Genomic DNA, 25,225 nt, shown 5'->3' with positions numbered 1-25,225 from the left:
ATAATGGTCATAAAATTTATAGGTTGAATATGATCACACACAACCAACAGCCTATACATTATATTACGATGAGAACAAAATCTGCTGAAAGTGCTGCTGTATGAGATTTCTGAAAGTGTCCCAACTTGATGCAGAGTCTTGAAATTCACTTTACTCAGTCATCACTGACCTCAGTTGTTTTATCTGCATCTGTACACAATGCTGTGTTGCCAGTATGGCAACATGATGATATGAGATTTGAGTGAATGCCTTGAGAAGACCTGCTTGCCATTCCTGGATAGCAGAGCTGCAGTATAAGCCAAAGTGCACCAGGTCAATTAGTTCCTACAAGTGACACTAGTCTTGACTGTCGCATGACCTGATAGATTTCAAGGGAAGACAAAATTTATGGTTTTTATAATTTTGTGCACTGTGTTTATATACATTATTCACCTGTCTCCTCTATGTAAGATGTGAAATTACAGCATTCCTCCAGGAGTACCCTACAAATCTCATTACTGAACTACTACTAATTTTATAATGTTTCACATTATTTTAGGGTAACTTGACAAGATACTTTCCACAGGAGCTACATAGCATTTTGATGTGCTAGTGACAATTTGACACTCTGACAGCATCCTTGAAGTTCATGAAGTCTTCTATAATCTGTCTTCTATAATTCTTCTTAGGTCACCACATAAGACAACCATCATGTATACTGTAAATGTTAGTAGTCCCCTTATGTTACTGTTGTCAAATAACAACTGCAGTATGTGCTTCAATGCTACATCCCAAAACTCTGAACAAAACACTGATCCCTGTGAACAGTCTTTCAATATGATCTCCATCATTTCCTTTCCGGGGCATATAAAAGATGCATGTCTCCCATGGAAATAGTCTGTGGATACTTCAACTTCCTAAACTAGTAAAAGGAAGGTGACAGCCATAACTTATTGATAGTGTAAGCAATACCTGTCCCCACTGCAAGAGAACACATAAAATAAATATCTGTTGTTAGTGATACTGCCTTATTTATTGCATTTTCAGTTGATCTGCCTCTTCTAAACCTGCAATGCTGATGGCTCACACCAGTGTGTGATCTCGCAATCTTTTCGTTAACAGATTTCAAATAACTTGCCAAGAGTAAACAGGAAACAATTTGGTATATTGTATTCAGGAATGGTCACAAACTTCTCTTGCCTTTTACTAATAATCACTACCTTAGCAGAGACATTTACAGTACATCTTCCACAGATAGTTATATTGTTAGACATGTAAGGCTTGTATTACTCCTATTTGGAGTCTGTCCAGTCCAAAAGATTTTTCTTTTCCAGATTTAAAATTGCTTGTCTAATTTCTTCTTGAGTGTAGGGATATGTAAGTTTATTATTTCTATAGTGTTGCCATAACATTGTCAGAAAACTGTACTGATCTTTTGACTTCCTCTGTTCTGCACTGTAAGGAAGCTTCGTTTCCATTAGCACAGAATCTGACAATCACAAGTTCCTGTTAACTTCTCATCATTTCTTTTGAGTGTGGAGCAAGACTGTTAGTGATAAAATTTTCTTGCTGACTTTTGTATGGTATTCCCCAAGGACTGGTTGCAAAGTTAGTTTCCACAAATTGTCTCCATTAGCAAGTTTGTTTTTCATAATTCTTACTCAAAATGTTGTTTAACATGGCCGTATGTGTGCAGCCCTCAGATTCATTCTTCTTGGGTCATGCTTCTCTGGTTGAGTTTCCTAGATCTCTTTGCTCAGTATCTTAATTTCTGTTGTGTCTCTACAAGTTCCTCTCATGAAAGATATTGACACCTCTGCCGCTCTATGTATAGCAACTGTTAGTTCCTGTGCTTTACAGTCTGCATGACCACCCAGCAATATAGTTCCTAGACAATAAAACACCCTTCACATCCCATTCTAGTTAACATTCTTAATGTTGTATATTGCAATTATACAAATGTTTTCAGTGGTGTCTTGGGTTTTCCTTCCAGTGACGATATTGTGATCAGTCAGTGCTGCTCCACTCAGCCTTCCAGGGTTTCACACAATGTGTCACTGACAAAGTTTGCTAGTGGGACATTTATGTTTGAAACTGCACCAACTTTGCCTCTGTATGTTGGCAGACTGTGTATGTATTCAGTAGCTCCTGGCTCAGTTCCACGACGGCTTTACTGACTTGCACTCCAAAGTCATCAGTGGTGCAGCATAGCGCAACACTGAGTTCACACTCACATCAATGCCACACGTAACAGTCCCAGCTTGTCCTAGGTGACTAATATCCTTTAGCCTTACTAAATACTCACTGATCTAATCACTAATTTGAAAACACAGTGAAACTGGGATACAGCTCTCCTCTCCAATAAAAAAAAAAAACAAGCAAGAATTTAAGCACTTCATATTTAATTCCAATGATAGTTATTAATTTATTAGTTAAGTCCAAAACTAGAATGAGACAGTACTGTTCAATAAGAAAAGGTAATAATTCATGGTTTCTGTCACAAAAACACTTTATCCAAATGATTGTCATCAAAATTTATTTGAAGGTGTAATAGGTCTTTATCACGATTAATCTATATCTGCATTCATGTCACAAATCAAAATCACAACAAAACTCAGATAAATACTAATTACACAATGTGTTGAAATGTATAACTGAATGTTTTTATGGTAAACTGTGACATAATCTGTGTAATATTTATTCTACTTACACCATTTATTTTTAATAAACCATATATCTTTGTAAATAACAAATACTGACCTACAAGAGTAACATGCTGATTATGAGTCTGAGTTTAAAGACCTATCAGAGAAAGATGGGAAGCAATAGAAGACCTTGTACCATGTTGTGAATTTGCACTGTTGATGTAGAGGAGATAACACAGAGTGTACTTGCTGTAGCATACTCTCACAGTATCTGTACCGCATATCTTTAGGGTACATGTGCATAGCTTCAGACTCATACAGATTCATAGAAGGATTTAATGTTGTTTATGTGTGATCTAATATGTGGTCTGTTGAAGTGGTGAGACATGTTACGTCACTCATAAGATAGAGATCAGGTCTGTGACTACATGTGTGAGAGAATAATGGGGAAACAAAAGATAACAGTGGACTACTGCAGTCTGTGAGTATAATTCTTATTGGGTATGAACTAATCACTACTCAATTCAAAAAAATTTTCAAGCATACTCTTCTTATCTCTCAAATGAGCTTTCCATTTTTTACCATTGCACAAAGATTACTATATTCATATTTTGTTGTGATTTCTTGATGGATGCAAAAAGACTTTTCAGCGCCAATAAACAATATCGTGCAGTAAATAAACAGTTGTATCTTTGTGTAATAAGTCAAAACATATTACATTTTGAAATTAATCTTTCGGTTTAGCGTTACATAAAATTCTCTTATTCCAAACTGTGACTGAACTGGATATCCTCAGTATACTTGAAATTACTTAGAAGTATGATTAATAATTATAAATACAAGGGGCATTCAAAAAGAAATGAGCTGGAGACATAATCACAGAAACCAGTGCCTGTATGTTACAAGTATTGACCCTGGCTGTTGAGGTACTTGTCACACTGTGACACAAGATGATGAATGACTGTCTCATAAAATTCCTGGGACTGTGATGTTAACCAGTTCCAAACGTACAGCTGGATGTTGTCATGTGACGTGAATCGTTTGCCCCTCAGAGCTTTATTAAGGGGACCAAAAATTCCTTCCTTCTGATTCACTTCCTGCAGCACGGACAACAGAGAATGCCCAGCATTACTCACAAACCTTGACTACCCTTTGCCAAACGATCAAATCAAAGCGACCAGGCAATTTCACCCATGGGGTCATTCTGCTCCACGACAATGCAAAGTCTCATACAGAGAACACAGTCGCAGCACTCCTACAGAAATTCAAATGGGAGGTTCTTAGTCACCCTCCATACAGTCCGGGTCTCTCTCCCTGTGATTAAGCCATTTTTGGTTCCCTTTCCTGCACTCATGTGGATAATGACATCCAGCTGTACGTGTGGAACTGGTTAACATCGCAGCCGCGGGAATTTTATGAGACAGCCATTCACTGCCTTGTGTTGGAACAAGTGTCTCAACAGCCACGGTCAATACTTCTAACATACAGGTACTGTATGCCTCCAGCTTGTTTCTTTTTGAACGCCCCTTACATAATACAGTTACAAAGCAAGAGTTTTTTAAACCCAACACATGACAATGAAAGGACCTGTCATCCGTTATAATCAATCACATCTATGTTTCAGTTTTAATTTCTTTTCAGAAAATTAAAGCACAAATTTCTAGCATATGTAATATCTGAATGGTACATGCCACCAATGATTGCTGCCATCAGAATAACTTGAATATGTCCTTAAGGTGTTGCATGTAAGAAAAATATGAATATAGGATGAAATGAATTGCTTTGGTTGTGTGCGCTAATTAAACAAATGCAAACTTGGTACATACACTCCTGGAAATTGAAATAAGAACACCGTGAATTCATTGTCCCAGGAAGGGGAAACTTTATTGACACATTCCTGGGGTCAGATACATCACATGATCACACTGACAGAACCACAGGCACATAGACACAGGCAACAGAGCATGCACAATGTCGGCACTAGTACAGTGTATATCCACCTTTCGCAGCAATGCAGGCTGCTATTCTCCCATGGAGACGATCGTAGAGATGCTGGATGTAGTCCTGTGGAACGGCTTGCCATGCCATTTCCACCTGGCGCCTCAGTTGGACCAGCGTTCGTGCTGGACGTGCAGACCGCGTGAGACGACGCTTCATCCAGTCCCAAACATGCTCAATGGGGGACAGATCCGGAGATCTTGCTGGCCAGGGTAGTTGACTTACACCTTCTAGAGCACGTTGGGTGGCACGGGATACATGCGGACGTGCATTGTCCTGTTGGAACAGCAAGTTCCCTTGCCGGTCTAGGAATGGTAGAACGATGGGTTCGATGACGGTTTGGATGTACCGTGCACTATTCAGTGTCCCCTCGACGATCACCAGTGGTGTACGGCCAGTGTAGGAGATCGCTCCCCACACCGTGATGCCGGGTGTTGGCCCTGTGTGCCTCGGTCGTATGCAGTCCTGATTGTGGCGCTCACCTGCACGGCGCCAAACACGCATACGACCATCATTGGCACCAAGGCAGAAGCGACTCTCATCGCTGAAGACGACACGTCTCCATTCGTCCCTCCATTCACGCCTGTCGCGACACCACTGGAGGCGGGCTGCACGATGTTGGGGCGTGAGCGGAAGACGGCCTAACGGTGTGCGGGACCGTAGCCCAGCTTCATGGAGACGGTTGCGAATAGTCCTCGCCGATACCCCAGGAGCAACAGTGTCCCTAATTTGCTGGGAAGTGGCGGTGCGGTCCCCTACGGCACTGCGTAGGATCCTACGGTCTTGGCGTGCATCCGTGCGTCGCTGCGGTCCGGTCCCAGGTCGACGGGCACGTGCACCTTCCGCCGACCACTGGCGACAACATCGATGTACTGTGGAGACCTCACGCCCCACGTGTTGAGCAATTCGGCGGTATGTCCACCCGGCCTCCCGCATGCCCACTATACGCCCTCGCTCAAAGTCCGTCAACTGCACATATGGTTCACGTCCACGCTGTCGCGGCATACTACCAGTGTTAAAGACTGCGATGGAGCTCTGTATGCCACGGCAAACTGGCTGACACTGACGGCGGCGGTGCACAAATGCTGCGCAGCTAGCGCCATTCGACGCCCAACACCGCAGTTCCTGGTGTGTCCGCTGTGCCGTGCGTGTGATCATTGCTTGTACAGCCCTCTCGCAGTGTCCGGAGCAAGTATGGTGGGTCTGACACACCGGTGTCAATGTGTTGTTTTTTCCATTTCCAGGAGTGTATATAGCTTATTCTCTGAAATGAAAATATTACATTATTAGCAACCCCAAAAATGGTGATCAGATTATGGGAGAGTAATGGGTGACGCACAAGTACAACATACTAACTAGTAATGATATACTGTTCGAGCAGGACACTGCCAATACCATTAGGGCTGGGGTGCGAGTGTAAAGTGGGAGGATTATATTTAAATAATCAAAATCAACTGCAATCAGTTTTGAGTCCAAAGTTTTCAAGGTTACTTTTCGCAACTACCATAAGAATGGGCTAAATTTTTGATTATATGTGTAAAATGTACATGCATAGTGGTTTACAAAGTAATAAAAGAGGTACCCCATTAGCTTTATTTAACTACCACAGCATTGCGCAGACATTAACAAATGTCTAAGGCAGATCTGTTATTTACATAATTCTCTATTTCTATTTCTAATCTAATTAAAACCAACCAACTATTCAGTGAGATGTAAAAAATGAAGACTTTCCACTTTAATGTACACCTCACAAAATGCCAAAATTTCATTTGGAAGCTGGTTTGATAACTGAATGTTATAGCAGATCAGCTAACTTGCAAGCAGTGTGGAAACAACTGTATCGTTTGTGATGAAAACAGTAAAATCAGTATCAATGATAAATATTGGCTACCTGAGTACACATCTACATGTTTACAGCACACTAACTGCCATACAAGCTTCCACAATAACTGCAGATATAAGCAAAATAAATAGTGAAAGCCTAAGAAACAAAAGTCTGATTATATGCACTCGTAACTAAACCAAAAATAAACCTGGCTTGTGATAATATGGAAGGACAGAAAACTTTACTGTTCCATGCACTGTATGCTTCCTGTCACAAATACAAGTCCTCTTAATCAACTGATCATGAAGAATTACTATGGGTGTGAGCAACTGACCTGATTATTTTGTGGCACAATATCCTGTACTGTCGCAAGAACCCATGGGTGTCTTAAGTCCTTCATGATATATGCAGAATCTCCTACAGCTACAGGTGGGTGATTTATCACACCCAAAGGAGGAAGATGGCTTTCTTCAATAAAGACATTTCTAACAGGAATAACATCCGGTTCTGCATCTCCCTCAGTATGATCTGAAACACTGCCAGGAAGTCTGTGACATACACAATGATTTTGTATACGTGACACAATTTCTAATAAGTTGGTCGTTTACTTGTTTCCATGATCAGGATACCTCTGTGCTTTGTGGACCATGTCAGATGGTTAACACAGTGTGGCTATATGACACACAGCTTCTGCATATAAAAGTTGTAATTTGTTTGCCTCAAATGCACATTTGCAATTCATTTGATTCAGATATAGAAGAAACACCAAAAATTATGGTATATAATTTGATTATAATCAAAATAAAACTAATAGTAACAACATTATTTTAATATTAAAATTCTTCAAAGTAAGTAAAGCACTAGATAGTATGCGAAGATTTTAATATTACTTTTATGAAAGATTCAGACACAAGAATGAATCAACACTTATAATCTGCATTCTGTAGTTAATTTTCCCACCAATATTACACAGGTAAGTAGAACATTTATGACAACATTTAAGTAGGTAAGACTACCAAGAAGTGAATGACCCACCTGATCACAACAAGCAACTATCCATCCTAAATAACTTACCTGATGGTAATATGGAAGAACAGAGTATTACGGAACAGAAAACAGGAAATTTCAAAGCTGACTGGAGAGATGGGTTCAATGTGACAGATCACAATTTCAGAGTAAATGTACCGAATGATCAAAAAGTCAGTATAAATTTGAAAACTGAATAAATCATGGAATAATGTAGATAGAGAGGTACAAATTGACACACATGCTTGGAATGACATGGGGTTTTATTAGAACCAAAAAAATACAAAAGTTCAAAAAATGTCCAACAGATGGCACTTCATCTGATCATAATAGCAATAATTAGCATAACAAAGTAAGACAAAGCAAAGATGATGTTCTTTACAGGAAATGCTCAATATGTCCACCATCATTCCTCAACAATAGCTGTAGTCAAGGAAAAATGTTTCGAACAGCACTGTAAGGCATGTCCGGAGTTATGGTGAGGTATTGGCATCGGATGTTGTCTTTCAGCATCCCTAGAGATGTCGGTCGACCATGATACACTTGTGACTTCAGGTAACCCCAAAGCCAATAATCACATGGACTGAGGTCTGGGGACCTGGGAGGCCAAGCATGACGAAAGTGGCGGCTGAGCTCACGATCATCACCAAACGACGCGCGCAAGAGATCTTTCACACGTCTAGCAATATGGGGTGGAGCGCCATCCTGCATAAACATCGTACGTTCCAGCAGGTGTTTATCAGCCAGGCTGGGGATGATGCGATTCTGTAACGTATCGGCGTACCTCTCACCCATCATGGTAGCAGTTACAAAACCAGAATCACGCATTTCCTCAAAGAAAAAAAGGCCCGATAACAACAGATGTGGTAAATCCAACTCATATCATGACTTTCGCGTATTGCAATGGAGTTTTCACGACAGTTCTAGGATTTTCAGTAGCCCAAATTCTGCAGTTGTGGGCGTTGACAGACCCTCGGAGCGTGAAATGAGCTTGACAAAGACTGGTGAAGAACTATTAGTATCTGTCTTATCATCTTTCTTGTAAAGGAGTATGGCAACACGTTACTCTACCAATCGTCATCTTCCGCCATCTTTTGAAATGCCCACACCACAAATGCCCTCCTCTTCACTAAATTGCCAGGTAACAGTTCATGATGCCGATGGATTTTGTACGGATAGCATCGGAGGGTACGCCTCAGTGCCAACCAAACAGTTCTGTATGGAATGCCTGCGACGTGCGCCTGCACGAGTGCTGACTTCCCTATTTTTAGACGAACCCGCCACAGTCTCCATTTCTTCCTGAACTGTCTCAGCAGCATATCGCCTTGTGCTCGGTCGGCCACTATGGGGTCTATCGTCTAAACAACCCGTGGCTTCGAACTTCGAGATCATTCTCGCCACAGCTGCATTTATCAACGGACCTTTACCCATTCGAATCCCCTTGCTATAGCGATAGGATCGTAACACTGAACTAGCACATTCCCCATTCTGATAATACAGCTTCACTAAAAGCGCCCTTTCAGGTAACGTCAACATGCTGCGACTGATGGCGCATCTGATTGTCTCTCTCATTACAGCTCCTTTTATACACAATTGTCATGTGCAGTCACTGACGTTTTGCTGTCCAGTGCCATCTGGTGGACATTTTGTGAGCTTTTTTTTTCTGTTCTAATAAAACCCCATGTCATTCCAAGCACGTGTGTCAATTTTTAACTCTCTATCTACATTATTCCATGGTTTATTAAGTTTTCAAATTTATACTGACTTTTTGATCACCCGGTATTCACAGATTGATTTATATCAATCTCCAATAGCTGATTTCTGTAGAAAACAGTAAAATATAACATTAAGAAAACACCAAAAAAGCCTCAGATTACAAAATCAAAATATCATGTATAAGGAACGCAAAAGTTTATGGAACAGATAGCACAAACAGCAAAGAAGGACAGTCATAGGAATCTACTATCTGAAGGGAAGTGATAAAAATTCAGAAAACCTCTGTACAATGTCTGAAATTAATACCTCAAATAAAATTAAATCTTTATTGGCACTAGGTTGCAGATATGCTGCGAATCAGTTAAGAAATATGACGACTTTTTTTTACTACAAAGAGGCCAGTAATAAATTATACCAGCCAGGCAGCAAGGATATTTTATAATTATTTCCTACAAGTAGCTCATAAGATGGTTATGCACAGTCTAAGGGGCCAAATAATAGCATACATTAAAGAAGTAATGGCACTTACACAGAGGCAAATCATAATTAATCCATGCTCTGTCAAGAAATTAAGAATTAACTGAGTTCATCAAAAGTAAAAATTCCCATGGACTTAATATCCCAGTTATTTAGTTAGTTCATTAATTAGACACAAGTTCCATTGGTCATTTGAACAATTCTTTCATCGAAATGATGTGGAATGACTCAGTTTATAGGATATGTATACATGATTATTGTTAATATTAGTGCACACGTTCATTTTCATTTCTACTCATGCAACTGTGGTTAAATTTTGTTTTTTTTTTTTTTTTTTTTTTTTTTACCTGATTTTGAACAGAAATTTGTCCCTGGAACAAGAGTTGTCCAGGAGAAATGATTATAGCAATGTAGGAAAAGACAGATTGCTACTTACATTAAGAAGACAAGTCAAGTTGCAGACAGACATGATTATAAGAGTCTCACATAGAGCTTTCGGCCACAGCCTCCATCAGCAAAGACACATACACGCGCACCTGCACACGCCATCATCTTGGGCCCAAGATGCTAGAGTTGGCAGCCATATGTGTTTCAGGTGTGTGTGTGTGCGTGTGTGTGTGTGTTCCTACATTGTTCATATTCCTACCTGGAGTTTCCATTGTTTGAGAAATGATTTTATGTTAGATATGACACTGGCTTTGCTGCCTGTCAGACATTTTCTGTTATCAGATAAATTATCAAAGATTTTTTTTGTGCTGAATACTGAAATCTTTTCTGAGCTACTGACAGCTTTAACAAGTAATAAAGATCTTTTTTTACTCTAATGTTGTAGATATGAACATCAGTGTTCTTCTCAAATTATGACAGATTATTTATGACAAATTTCTTTAGCAAATACATGTAATCGTATTTTGGCTGTGCAGTTAAAATGTCTAGCACCTTGAGGAGGTATCTACATGATGTGTGTGCGTAAACATCAGATATTATTCTTACAGCTCACTTTTGTGCAGTAAATGCTTTCTTTCTAAGTTGTGTGTTACCCCAGAAAGTTATTCCATAAGACAATACTGAGTCGAAATATGCAAAACTTGTTAGCAGGTTAGTACATTTCTTAACAAGAATAGCAATTACACAAAGAGCAAAAGTAGCTGAAGTTAATTGTTTGAGAAGCTAAGTAATATGCTTCTTCCAGATCATGTTTTCATGAATATGCACCCCGATAAATTAGGAGCATTCTATCCTATTTACTGACTCCTCAAGCAACTTACTATATTGCGTATATAAGCAATGCACTCAATGCCACGTGCAACATGCATCACTATTGCAGTAGATATATCCAGACAGACTGAAATACGCAACTGTCATACTCCTTTACAAGAAAGATGATAAGACAGATACTAATAATTCTTCATCACTCTCTCTGCTTATTGACTTCTCAAACATACTGGAAAATATGACATACACAACACACTTCTCTCAAAATAGGATACATACGCACAATTTGGATTTCAAAAGGGAGGTCTACACACAACATATTTTTGAATTCACAAATCTCATTATACAAAATGTATGTGGCAATGTTATTTTCTGTGCCTTGTGAATTGCATTTGATTGTGCAGCCCACTGTACACTCTTGCAGAAGCTCAAGTGTTATAATATGGGAAATCCTGCCAGTAACTCTTCTTCATACCTGTCTAACCAAAATAATGTAAAGTGTCACATTTAGAGGGGATGTAGCAGAAGATGTAAATTTTTCTTTAAAGACAATCTTTACATTCCTAATTAGTACATCTACATCTATATCTACATGGATAATCTGCAAATCACATTTAAGTGCCTGGCAGAGGGTTCATCGAACCACCTTCACAATTCTCTATTATTCCAATCTTGTACAGCATGCGGAAAGAATGAACACCTATATCTTTCCATACGAGCTCTGATTTTCCTTATTTTATCATGGTAATCATTTCTCCCATTGTAGGTCACTGTCAACAAAATATTTTCACATTTGGAGAAGAAAGTTGGTGATTGGAATTTCGTGAGAAGATTTGATCACAACAAAAAAATTCCTTTGTTTTAATGATGTCCAGCCCAAATCCTGTATCATTTCAGTGACACTCTCTCCCATATTCTGCAATAACAGAAAATGTGTAGACCTTCTTTGAACTTTTTTGATGTACTGTGTCAATCCTATCTGGTAAGGATCCCACACCGCACAGGAGGGTGGACAAGTGTAGTGTAGGCAGTCTCCTTAGCTGATCTGTTACATTTTCTGTGTCCTGTCAATAAAACACAGTCTTTTATATCTAAAAACGAAGATGATGTAACTTACCAAATGAAAGCGTTGGTATGTTGATAGACACACTAACAAACACACACACACACACACACACACACACACACACACACACACACACACACACACACACAATTCAAGCTTTCGCAACCCGCGATTGCTTCATCAGGAAAGAGGGAAGGGGAGAGAAAAATGAAAGGATGTGGGTTTTAAGGGAGAGGCTAAGGCATCATTCCAATCCCGGGAGCGGAAAGACTTACCCCCCCCCCCCCCCCCCCACACCCACACACATACATATAAACACAAGCAGACATATTTAAAGACAAAGAGTTTGGGCAGAGATGTTAGTCAAGGCAGAAGTACAGAGGCAAAGATGTTGTTGAATGACAGGTGAGATATGAGCGGTGGCAACTTGAAATTAGCGGAGGTTGAGGCCTGGTGGGTAACGGGGAAGAGAGGATATATTGAAGGGCAAGTTCCCACCTCCAGAGTTCTGATAGGTTGGTGTTAGTGGGAAGTATCCAGATAATCCGGACGGCGTAACACTGTGCCAAGATGTGCTGGCCGTGCACCAAGGCATGTTTAGCCACAGGGTGATCCTCATTATCAACAAACACTGTCTGCCTGTGTCCGTTCATGCAAATGGACAGTTTGTTGCTGGTCATTCCCACATAGAAAGCTTCACAGTGTAGGCAGGTCAGTTGGTAAATCACGTGAGTGCTTTCACACGTGGCTCTGCCTTTGAACATGTACACCTTCCCGTAGGATTGCATTTGAACAGCCCGTCTTACAAAATCCCATTCTAGGGTAATTTATCTTGATGAAAAGTGTTTGTTACACAGAATTATGTGGTGTCTCACTGTAATCTCTTGTAGACCGCTCTAAAGAACTGTGCACAGTGACAACAGCCTCACCATACGTTTGAGCTCTTGTGAGTGTTTTGTCAACAAATAAATCACAGTTCAAAAATGACAATAATGTTCATGAATACATTCTAGGGAAAAAAAAGGGTACACTATGAAGGAATTATCTGAATGGAACATAGATCAGTAGATGTGATGTGCATGTACAGGCAAACAAATTATTACAGTTTCCGAAAAAAACTGGGTGATTTATTCAACTGGCAAGTCAATAATGCGTTGTAAAATGCACATTTTTAGTTGTATGTACTAATGAGAATATAATGTGGAACAATGAAATCATGGATCTTTTAATGTAAATCAACACATCTATCTGTGACAAACATAACAACCAACTTTATAGACACAGAATAACTAAGTAGCCCTCTTTTATATTCTGACTAGGACTGCTGATATTTTTAAAAATATCTGGAATCTGATATATTCATATTTTAAAAAAATCATTATCGGTCCTCGATATATTCGAAACAATTACCGATATATTGACAGAAAGTATAAATATACTGCCAGTTTTAGAGCTGTATATTTAAGTATTGGCTTATCATTAGAAATTCTGTACATCTAGAAGCTAGCAACCTGCTTATCCCTCTTAGGGCAAGAACTAAAAGGAAACAATGCACATTCACACTTGGTGATAACTACTTTGCTGAGAATTGTACCTGCGAGTGGCACAATAAAAGGCATCCAATGGGCCCATGATTTAGTTTCGTCACATATGGGATTTGTCTGTAACACTTCAAGTTGACTTTCCTGTTTTTTTCATTTTAGCAATACCAGTGAACTGGCAGTCATAGTGTCAAAATGGCATGTGAAGTTAAATGTTGCAGTTACTGTTGGTAGTACTGATCACCAATTATGTCAGCATTTCTCCTCACGTCTCAGTCTACAGCAAAAACCAATCTTGTCATTTAGATTTTTGTTCATAAGTTTCAGAGAATGTTTTTAAAGAATGCCAGTGTGAAGAAAAAGAACACAAATAGCATTAAAAATTGGTTTTTAATGCTGCACACAGTCAAAGAGAAAGACTGGATGTGATGAAAGCTCAAAAAGTAGTAAGACTCCTTCACACTGAAAATAAAATTATATTTTACTATAATTTCAAAAGAACTATTTCAAATATTTAATGAAAATTGTGAAAAAAACATAATACAAAATAAAAAAATTGGCACTAAATTTTGCATTTTCACTAGCAACGTATCTTTGAACAAAATATTGCCAATATATATATCAATATTTTTGTAACTCTACAAGGCAAAATATACCGAGCTGAAAAAAGAAAAAAAGTAGAACTGTGTGTATATTTTGAATGCATGTATAAAGACATTCAAGAGCCTTAACAGTAGCCTCACAGAATATTGATTCACTGATAAAAATTATTATTTTGAGAATAACTGTACAATAGACAATTACCATTTTGGAAGAAAAAAATCTTTGCTATTCTACATAGAGAACAGAGTTTAATGCAGGGAAATGTGTGTACACAATTATGATTAGATTAAAATTAAAACTCTCCTTTTGACAGAAATAAAGTTTCTAACAGACAGCAGTTCTGCAGTCTAGAAAGAGTGTCTACTTGGAGGTTTCATAGTAAAGATGAGTTGAGACTTAGTTGGTCCATGAAGCATGCATAAAATCTGTAATCGTGGGGATGTGCCAGAGGAAGTCAGGGATGTGAGGCAGCACCCAGTATGGGAAACGCTTTTTGTCTCCCCTCATCTTCCCAACTCGATCTCCCTCTTACCCTAGCATCTGAGTAGTCTGTCTTATCTTTTTAACAATTCTTAACCTCTCCCACTCTCTTCACTGAATGAGGAACTAAAGGGAGGCCCACAATTCTTGTGCTGTGTGAAGAGACAAACTTTTATTGGAATAGGCATGTCAGTAACCAAAAGTTCTGATACTTGGCAGACACAAAGCATGGCCAGCGAGGTCAGCTCATCTTTCAGTAACTAATTTTTTTCTGTGGTACCATCTCGAGAACAAAGTTTCTTATAGTTACTCCACAACACTGGCGAGGTGAAAGCTGCAGTCCATGAAGAGTCAGAGACCACTTCCCAAGAAATGATAGAGATCATAATGAGGAGCTTCTGCAAATGTCTTCAGAAATGCAGCACCAATGAAAAAAGCCATTTGGGTGATATACTTTCTAAAACTAAACTTGTATTTCACCTTTTCAGTAATGAAAATGTGTGTAGAATAGTTCTGCTGATGTAAACATATGCTAAACTTCACAATATTCTGTGCATCACCTTGTAATAGTTTCAGCAGCTAGGATAGTGTTGTGTGCCTTTGTATGTGCATATAGGCAGTACTACATGAGATACGTACTGGGAAGCAATCTGTCTCATTATCTTATAGCAATATGATTACACGCACATTAAAAATATTTTTCTTTGGCAAGTTCTTTAATAAATGTAGTAGTTTGTAACATCTCTGCAAATACATAAAATTTAAGCAAAAAACTGCAAAGTTTATGAGAGCATGCTGAAAATTAATGCCTCCAAATTTTTTATGTGAATACTCTCATAGATTTTTAAATAAACAAACTTTATTAACATTCTACATCTTTATTCTTCATATCTACACATTTATTTCTCAATACAGTCACCCTGGTGATGAACACATTTCTGCCAACAAGAGAAAAGTTTCTAACAGATGAAAAGTGGATGAGGCCAGATCAGGAGTGTATGGAGAATTATAGAGGAAAGTGAACCTAAGATGAATTGTAGCAGATATTACAGTGCTCATGTGTTATGCTAAGGGAGAGGACACTTCATGTGTGGATGGAAAATCTGAATTCATGTTTTCAGTTTTCTGAGGGTCTCACAATACCTTTCAGAGTTTATGGTGATGCCTTTAGGCATGAATTCCAAATGCAGCACACCTTGAACATCCTAGAACACTGAGCATGATTTTGCCAGCTGATGGCATGGTCTTGAACTTTTTTGCCATCGGAAATACTTTGTGGGGGAATTCCACTGATGTGCTCTTTTTATTTATTTGTTTATTTTGAGTTCAAAATGGTGAACCCAGCTTTGATCACCTGTTATGTTATTTATGTCAATATAATAATCATTGTACACTTGTTTCATTTTTCTTTGGATTTCAATTGGAGGCACATTTTCCTGAGATTGGAAACCTGAGCACAGCAGAATCTTTCTCATGCAGTGACACAGCAACATTAGAAACCACCATGTCCCACACTGTAATCTGGAGCCTTCTAGTGGCAGAGGGTTGCAATTTGTGTCTGTGAACCAGGAAAGAGGCATTGGAGTAATATGCATGGCATGCAATACCTCAACAGATATTGAGAACAGAATAAAAAATTTGGAGACATGCCTTCGTACACATAAATAACATGCTCTACATCATCACATTGATCACAAATATTTCAAAGTAATATGATTATTAAGAAAGGTAATTAACAAGACAAATAGTCAGGTTGAGACACTGTACAAAATAACACAGAGATAGCAGAACAGAATGAAGACTATAAAGGGAAAGAAAGTGAATACCAATACTTGAACAAAAAACAATTGAATTATTTCTACCTGTTATCAGAGTCCATAGAACTCATAGTGGAAACAGATGTACACAACAAGTTTCTCTCTGGAGTAGAAGAGGAGGTTGGGCTGTCTGCAGAAGACTGGCACATGGATTCTGTGTCTGAAATTTTGTTTCCCTCCTTATCAGGCAACCTGTAAAATCATACACAATATGATGCCTCTCAGATAAACAGTACAAAGACACAGGTTAGAAGGGGATTAGTGGTGCAACAAAACACCTACTTCCCCCTCCCCTCCCCCACACACAGACTGCATGTGAGAGTCAATTTGGGACTACTGCTGATGACAATGTCTTGTCTATAGCTAAGTCATCAGCAAAAGAGTAGTAGGAGACAATTTGTAGCCTGTAGAGAGTGTCAAGAAATTGAGCAAGCATTCGAGAACCAATAACTTCTATGAGTACAGCCAAACATTGGGTGAACCATATTGTGCCTACAGATTACAATTACCTGCATCCCTATGCAACTGACTCCTGTGTCTAGTAAATTAATGTAGAAAAATTTTGTTATACTCATGGGAAACAGGTGATGGGGCACTGGGGCCTGGAGAGAGAAGAATTTAGTCAACTTGTTAGATACATTAACACTATTGACTAGCCATTGCGGATCCAAAAAATCAAGATTAATTCCATCTAGTACATACATAAATGCTCATTTTATGTCCCTGAATGTTTCTCTAAAACAACAGTGGTTAAAAACACCCAAAGAGAAGCATTATTTTTTCCATCCTACACAGTTAAAGCATTCATTGTTTTCTAACTCATCAGCAACGTATCTTCAGTGACAGAACCTGGAATATGTGTAGGTTCTTTAAAAGGCCTTCAGAAATAAATAAATATCTTGCAACATTCCCATGTGCCAAAGATACTGTAGAGAGGTATCAGTATATCTAAGAAAGATGACAAAAAATGAGGTCTAAAATGTCAATTATTTTACATACCACAATTGCCTCCCCCTCACCAATCTCAGAGTCGGTTGGTCTATTTAGATGGAGTGATAAAGATGTATGTACTGTGCTTTCCCAGTACTGTTTTAATTAAACGTTATAATATGCAGAAGTCACAAGGTTTCACTCTCTTACAGAGCTACATCCTAATATCCACCTCCCAATGCAATGAGGATTTGGATTTTTAAATGGACCTTTTCAGCGATGAAGTCAACACAAAGAGAGAATAGCTACCACAACCATGCCGGCATTGTTGTGCATCACCGGGGAGATAAGGCAAATACCAAGCTGCACACCAAAACTAAAAGGAATTAAAAATTGAATAAATGTTCCAGAACTGCAACAATGTTCTTAACATGCATCCATCTACATCTAAACACATTTCTAGGCAGACAATTTTGGTGTGGCTCAGGTCTGGACAATTCACATCATCTCTCTCCCCAACGACTATGAACAACACTGCAGATTCCCATAATAAACTTGTCTGCACCATACACACTAGTTTCAACAACAGAAATTTTATGTAAGTTGTCAGTTAAACAAAAGAATTTTTTGCTGATTTTTGGTAATCACAATACCTGACTAGCTATGAGGGCTGTCCAGATAGTACTCTGTTTTCAGACAGCAAGGGAAGTAGTGGTAAGAACAGAACAGTCACTGTGCTGACTCATGCAGTAGATCTGTGTGTTAATAGCTGTGATAGATGGAAGCCACATTCTCCCTCATTTGCTTTCAGTAGCAGCTCTAAATGTGTACTGCAATTAAAAATCCTGCCAAATGTAAACTCCATTCAGTGATACTGTTTTTCCTGGCAAAAAAATCTCAAAACTTGTTGACATTCTTCACAAAGTATGCACCTTATATTGCACAAAAGTGATAAATGAAGGTGTGGTATATGAATAGTGTCATATGTTTGATAGAGGAAAGACAAGTGTCTGTGATGCTGCTGATTACTGATGGAGAACGATGTCTCTCATCAACAAAACAGTACATAAAACTAACGAAAAAAAAAACAAAAAAAAACAAATGTAAGTTTTTACAGATATCTTTGATATTAGACAGCTTTCCTAAGATTTCTCAGAGTGAGTAAACAATTATGATTCACAAAGTTTTGGGAATGATGAAGGAAATCAGTTCTGAAGCCTACTGTGAGTCATTCAAAACAAGTAATATAGTCTCCTGACTGGTGATATGTTTTTGCACAACTGTCAGCCACACTCAGGCAATGAAATGGAACAATTGTTCTACCAGTTTAAAAAGAAATATTCTGAGTGATCATCCAACAGTGATAACTTGGCTCCAAGTGATTTTCTTTTCTTAACGCACATGGAAAAGCACGTTAGCTCTCAGTGCTTTAACTCAAATTAAGAACTTCAAGGTGCTGCCACTGATTATTTGTAGTTTCAAGGGGCTTAATTTTATGTACAGGGATGCATCAATTTGAGCAACGGAAAATCCAGGATGGAATGTAACAGTATTATGAAAAGGAAAGTTGCTACTCACCATATACGCAGAGTTGCTGAATCGCAAATAGGCACAACAAAAAGACTCTCACAAATAAAGCTTTCGGGCAATAAGGCCTTTGTCAAAAACACACACACACACACACACACACACACACACACACACACACACAGAGAGAGAGAGAGAGAGAGAGAGAGAGAGAGAGAGAGAGAGAGAGAGAGCTTCCTGAGACTGGAGTCGTGAGTGTGTGGGGCGGGGGGAGTGATGCCTTACTGGCCAAAAGCTTTATTTGTGTCAGTCTTTGTGTTGTGCCTACCTGTAACTCAGCACCTCCTATACATGGTGAGTAGCAACTTTCCTTTCTATAATAATGATGTGTCATATCTGAATGGAGATCATGTAGAGTTGTAATGTGAATACCTATTTTCTTATTTTTCTTCTACATTCATTTAATGACGATTTCATTATATTTACAGCCTAATGGAGGTCACTTTACTGTTAGTTCTTGTAAATGGAAGCATTTTTCTAAATTACTGTTAGAGTTGTATAATATTTTTCTCTGTAACTTAGAGGCCAACTATATTTTAATTACAAACAGTTTTCCTCCATTCTGTTTCTTCTTGGCATCAATATCATTTAAAAACCTGTATTGATTGACCTCAAATCTTTCAAAAAAGAATGAAACACTTCAATAAGTGCAAAACCAAAGACACTATTTTCTCTGTTGCTTAAACAATTGCTGCTGCAACTCACAGATTTTGTAAAAGTGTGTTTGCCATCTGAAGCCAGGAATTCCTTAGCTTCTGCAACAACTGCCATCAGTTACTTTAATTACTATAACTCAATGTTTCTAAAATTTACATATGGATGCATTTGTTGCACAGCAAGAGTGGATTTCTCAAAAATTTTCAGATCATGTATTCATTAATGTCTAGATAAAATATGTACTTTGGGAATGTCCACAAAAGCAATTTCTCCAAGGGACCCTTTTACTTGAAGCAGCACCATCTATTGTGCAGTATGTATGGAACAAATGGGTTGTTTATGCCTTCAAAAAGGCATGCTGAGAGCATATCACGCTCCAGTCATAGTGTTTCCTATTTCTTTCCTGTTGTCAACTGCCCACAAATACTCACCATCTTGATAAGGCAAACCCATAACCACAACACAAAAAATAAGAATATAGCCCTAAAACATATCATTAATTGCAAGATGGAAGATTTGTGGTAAAACTCTCTAACAGAAAAAGTTCTAAAACTTGTGACTGAAGCATGCACTCCTCTGGGATCACTATTGTCATCTACATTATCTAAATTTAGAAACATGTAAATGATATTGTTGCAAATAACAACACAGCTTTAGTGCAATTTACTGATACTCAATGGTGGTGGTGGTGGTGGTTAGTGTTTAACGTCCCGTCGACAACGAGGTCATTAGAGACGGAGCGCAAGCTCGGGTTAGCGAAGGATTGGGAAGGAAATCGGCCGTGCCCTTTCAAAGGAACCATCCCGGCATTTGCCTGAAACGATTTAGGGAAATCACGGAAAACCTAAATCAGGATGGCCGGAGACGGGATTGAACCGTCGTCCTCCCGAATGCGAGTCCAGTGTGCTAACCACTGCGCCACCTCGCTCGGTACACTGATACTCAAGCATTTCTATCATGTAATAGACACCATATCACAAACAAAGTGTGCAATCACAAAGAAAACTACTGAAGAAGTAGTATAAACAAAAGAAAATAAAAAAATCAATACTATATTTTGTTAAAAATAGCCCAAAATTAAAATGTTATGAATAGATTGAGTTATGAATAGATTGAGCTATGAATAGATTGAGTTATGAATAGATTGAGTAGAATAAGACTGTGAACTACTTGTGAATGATCTTTAAACCATGATTATCACTCAAAAGACATATTTAGAGGAGAATGACTAAATCATTAGCAATGGCAGAAAACCTTTATCCAATCTTCCTGAGTACAGGTAAAAGCATTGAAAGTAAGGTTATACTTTACAAGGCAATGTGTTTCCAGCAAAAATATGTAGTAGAACACAATGGAGGCTTACTCTGATTACATGCTTAAAATCCTGCAAAATAAATGCTTCAATTAGATTTCATATGCTACAATATTGAACACAAAAGCAGATCTTCACAACTGCAAATTTAAACTCTATTATATGGATTAAGGAAAGTTCTGAGAACCTACATAGCATAATGGGTCTGTTACACATAACAGTAAGGTAAGTATGACAAATGAGAAACAACTGTGCCAAACACAACATTATCATAACATTCTCAAATGTCCTTTGCGTAAAAATACAAAATGTAAATAGTAACATTTACCTGTTGAATTAACCATGGTAATTAGCAATTTGTGGGGCATAGGACAAAAAATTGCCAACAAAATCCATGTCCTAAACAATTTTTATGCTACACAAACTACAGAAATGTTTAAGAAAAATTCCCAGCTCCAACCATCCTTTGTACAAATATGATATTTAAAAATTTCTTGCATTTCTTTTCATTCTCTGGTGTCAAGTAACGAACTATTCATTCTAGCAACAATACCTTCATTACACAGCATGTGTTATCCACAAATATTATTCTTTAGTTTTGGAACAAGAAAATAATAAAAATTTAAGTCCAGAAAACACTATGATTGCATAATATGAATTGCTCAAGGTATAAGCAGGTCAAGCAGCATTACGATTGGGTACACAATCACAGTAGAGGGCAGATGACCATATTCCAGCCTCTGTCACTGAATCTGCTGCTAAGTGTTCACACTTGGATGGGGACAGTCTTCAACATTGTGTATTGTGACCATCAATTATCAAAAATGCAGTATTACATTACAGATATTTGTTGATCAAAAGCTATTGTGACTTATCTCTTCCATGCTGACAGAGATGGAGTAGTAGTTTTGATTTAATATCAATTTCAGTACAGAAAGTATTTTTAAATGTCCCAATTGTGCATGATTTAGGAAAGGCATTCCAAAAGCCTTGAAAGCTAATAAACTTTGTCTGTTGGCTGTCTCAATAGAACAGGAAGGTTTTCCCCAAATCCATGCATAGCATGGTATTCTGGAATGGTTTCACTACAAGTGGTATTCAGAGTGTTTCCATGAAATTATGGGAAGTTTTATGGCTGTTGCCTTGCCAAATGTGGTCACAACTGTGATGACATTGGCTATACAGGGGGCTGAACCAAACATAATGTCCATTAAGAGAGAAACAAGTAAAATGTTGTGCAGCTACTGTACTGACAGGTCAAGAAGCCTGAAGAATGAATTTCAGAAATATTTTTGAGCTCATGTAATTGGAGGTTAGTTGCAGATCCTGATAGAGGGAAGAAAATGGATCCATTGAAACCTGGATAAGAAGTGTACCATGGTTTTCAGTTTTACAGGCAGATTATTTCTTTATTTAATTAATAGTGGCTCCGTGATCATGAATTTGGAAATCAAGTGTTCAAGCACTCAAACAAAGCTGGTTTTGCTTTCTTTGTGACAGATTTGTGTTACATCATGGAACTAACAGTCATCTGGAGGTGGAGATGGTCCAATATATACGCTTGGAAATATTTATCAAAGTGAGACTAAATTATTGTTCCTTTAGAAATGGGAAAGGTAGTGATTTCCAAACTTTCACAGCTTACAACTGTTTTGGCAAGGTTGCTGGGTACATTTGCACAAGCCAGCAGATGGCGGAACAGAGATTGTTGGTAACATATGTTTTCAGTCTTGTGGCCAAAACTGGAAATCTCAACACCTTTGGTGATATAATGTATGTTAAACTTTCACAGCATAAAAAGCTACCTTGATCTCTAATGTCTATTTGCGTTCAGAAAACAATTCTGCTGTTGTTCACCACATGTTAAAGACAAAAATCATCTCTAAGTAGCAGGTCTGAGTATCATCTTCCAGCATCTATCCATAGTCTCATTGATTTGATTCATCACATTCATGTGACACTTACTGGAATGACCATTCCCAACAGTACAAAATGCTAGTTCCAAACTATCTACATGAAACATCTGTTATGAAGCACCTGCAAACAAAACTGGCACATTGCTTCATTTACAGCCAAAAGGCTAATTCACCAGCAAGAGAGCAAATGTTTTAGAAAAAAAAATTTCTTAGGCTATTTAGAAAGTTACTAGACTTCTATAGCCATGTAGGCTTCCATGGCCAGAGACAATTGACACAAAAGTTTTCTGAGTGTGGTGCTGCATCATAATTTAAAAAAAAACTGAACTGGGGAAAAATATAGTTTTTACACTATGACATGGTACCATACTCAGAAACCTTACATGTAAGTAAAGAGAAATATAGTAGGTATACCAGATGATTTTCATATTTAAATTATTGAAAAGGATAGTCTGTCTCCTGTAACATGCAAACACATCTTTTATTCCAGAGGTTTGTCTTGGAGACCTCTTGAATTAGAGACATATCCCACATGGATTGCACAAAGCAGCAGGTCTTCTATTCATATTCACAAAACTTGTGGCACACTGCCCCACCCACTTAATCTATGTTGAAGATACAGTACAGATAAATTCTATCTGCAGTTTTATGACCATCTATTTTCCACTGTTGAGTTAATGCAATCAAATTTTATGTAAGGTACTGCTATACAAGGAATTTTCTTCAGATGTTGCATTATTAAGTAGTTAAAAATACACAAACAGATGCAATATACATTTGAAGAAGATTAGAAAGTGGGATTGTTTAACATTTCTTTAATAAATGCAATAGGATTTATTTTTACTTGGTATACTATAAACTGACATAAATAACATTGTGAAGCTAGCTTTCTAGGTTATCTTACCTTAAATCATATGTATTTTCTATCATGTCTGAATTCTGCTGCTGTGATAGCTGAAAGGTAAAATACACGTGAATCATAATTTGCAAAACAGATCAATAAATACCCAACCACTGTACATAATCTACTTATTTTTAAAATTAAATTCATTTCAAGTTGTTTTACATAAGGCAAAAGGACTGGGTCATCAAAGTTGTGGTGCTCCTTGATGTTTCAATACACAAAATTTTTTTGCCAAAGGCACATATGATTCGCAGCATAGAAAATACACTGTGAGTAAATAAGAACCTTGTACCTCTGGGTATAGGGACAGAGATGAGGAGGGGAAACTCTGGAATGAAGGAGTGCAATATCTTGTCAACACTGAGGGCACTTGAGATGGAACATAAGCTTGAATTGTTTGAAGGATGGGAAAGGAAATTGGCCATGCCCTTCAAAAGGAATCATGCAGGCATTTGCCTGGAGAAATTTAGGGACATCAAGGAAAACCTAAATCAGGATGGGGAAGGAAATCGACCATACCCATTTAAAGAAACTAATCTGCCCGTTCAAAGAAATCAATGTGGCAATCACAATTTAGCAAAATCACAGAAAACATAAATCTTGACAGCTGGATGCAAATTTGAGCCACTATCCTCCCAATTTGTTAGACCAGTGTGCAAACCGCTGCATCACCTCATTTGGTTATGGAGTTGAGAAACACGTAAAACCATTACAGGTGAGAACTGGAAGATAGGACTGAGGACTGAGGTGGGAAGGGGGGGGGGGAGGCGGGAGGAGGTGGTGGTAAAATTTAAAGAAAAACATGGACCCCAAATGGTGAGAACAGCTAAAACAAAATTATTCCAATGAGTTCTTGAAACAGCACCACTCAAAAGACACAAAAAACACAGTAGTGGAATGAACGATGGGAAAAAGCATTACTGCTTAGGAAACATGCTTGATAAAAATGGTGCTCCTAAAAAAGAAATGACAACTTTATTCACTTTCAGCAAGGTGGCAGACATCAAAGACAATATGGGCATTCAAAAAAATTTTGAAATGGAATAGCAATCACTTTGAAGCAAAGCTTCCAAACTTGACAACCACCTAACTTTTGCTTAAAAAATGGAGTTAGAAAATTAACCCTAAACAACCACAAAAAACTGTGAAATACTGTCAAGCTATGTCAGGACGTTGTGAAATTGTGAAGAACCAAGAGAGAAATTTCTAGAACAAAATCTAGGATGCACTTACACATAATCAGAACATCCCAGTGTGGTTGAAATGTAAAATAGCATTAAAGATCAGAAGAAAGGCCCCTGGGAAGTTCAGTAACTGTTGAAGTGTGGAGAGCTGTAGATGCTAGTCAGTCAAGAAGCAACATTGAGGCTTTCAACAGGTCTCGGAAACAGAAACTATATCAGGAAGTTTGAAAACATTAACTAACCAAAATCACAAAAGGGCCAAAAAACTTAGCCCTACACCTATAAAGGAATTTTATTTTTACCAGGGGTTACAAAATTCTTTCAAAGATATTATAAAACAGGCTGGA

At 38.1% G+C, this 25,225-nt stretch overlaps 1 protein-coding gene across 1 annotated transcript in view; it reads right to left on the bottom strand.

The window, feature by feature from the left end:
- The window catches only part of LOC126213288 (histone-lysine N-methyltransferase eggless-like), a 328,640-nt gene that overhangs the window by 128,142 nt on the left and 175,273 nt on the right, over positions 1–25,225 (bottom strand). The window contains exons 8-10 of the mRNA XM_049940954.1: positions 23,695–23,744; positions 16,434–16,580; positions 6,782–6,983 (exon numbers count right to left, since the gene is read on the bottom strand). Of these exons, the coding sequence (XP_049796911.1) occupies positions 6,782–6,983; positions 16,434–16,580; positions 23,695–23,744 (399 nt within the window). The remainder of the gene's footprint in view (positions 1–6,781; positions 6,984–16,433; positions 16,581–23,694; positions 23,745–25,225) is intronic.

Source organism: Schistocerca nitens, chromosome 11 (assembly GCF_023898315.1).
Source record: "Schistocerca nitens isolate TAMUIC-IGC-003100 chromosome 11, iqSchNite1.1, whole genome shotgun sequence".
In the NCBI taxonomy this organism is placed as follows: Eukaryota; Metazoa; Arthropoda; class Insecta; order Orthoptera; family Acrididae; genus Schistocerca; species Schistocerca nitens.
The sequence above is the reverse complement of the archived record's forward strand: the minus strand, read 5'-3'. Positions and strand labels throughout refer to the sequence as shown.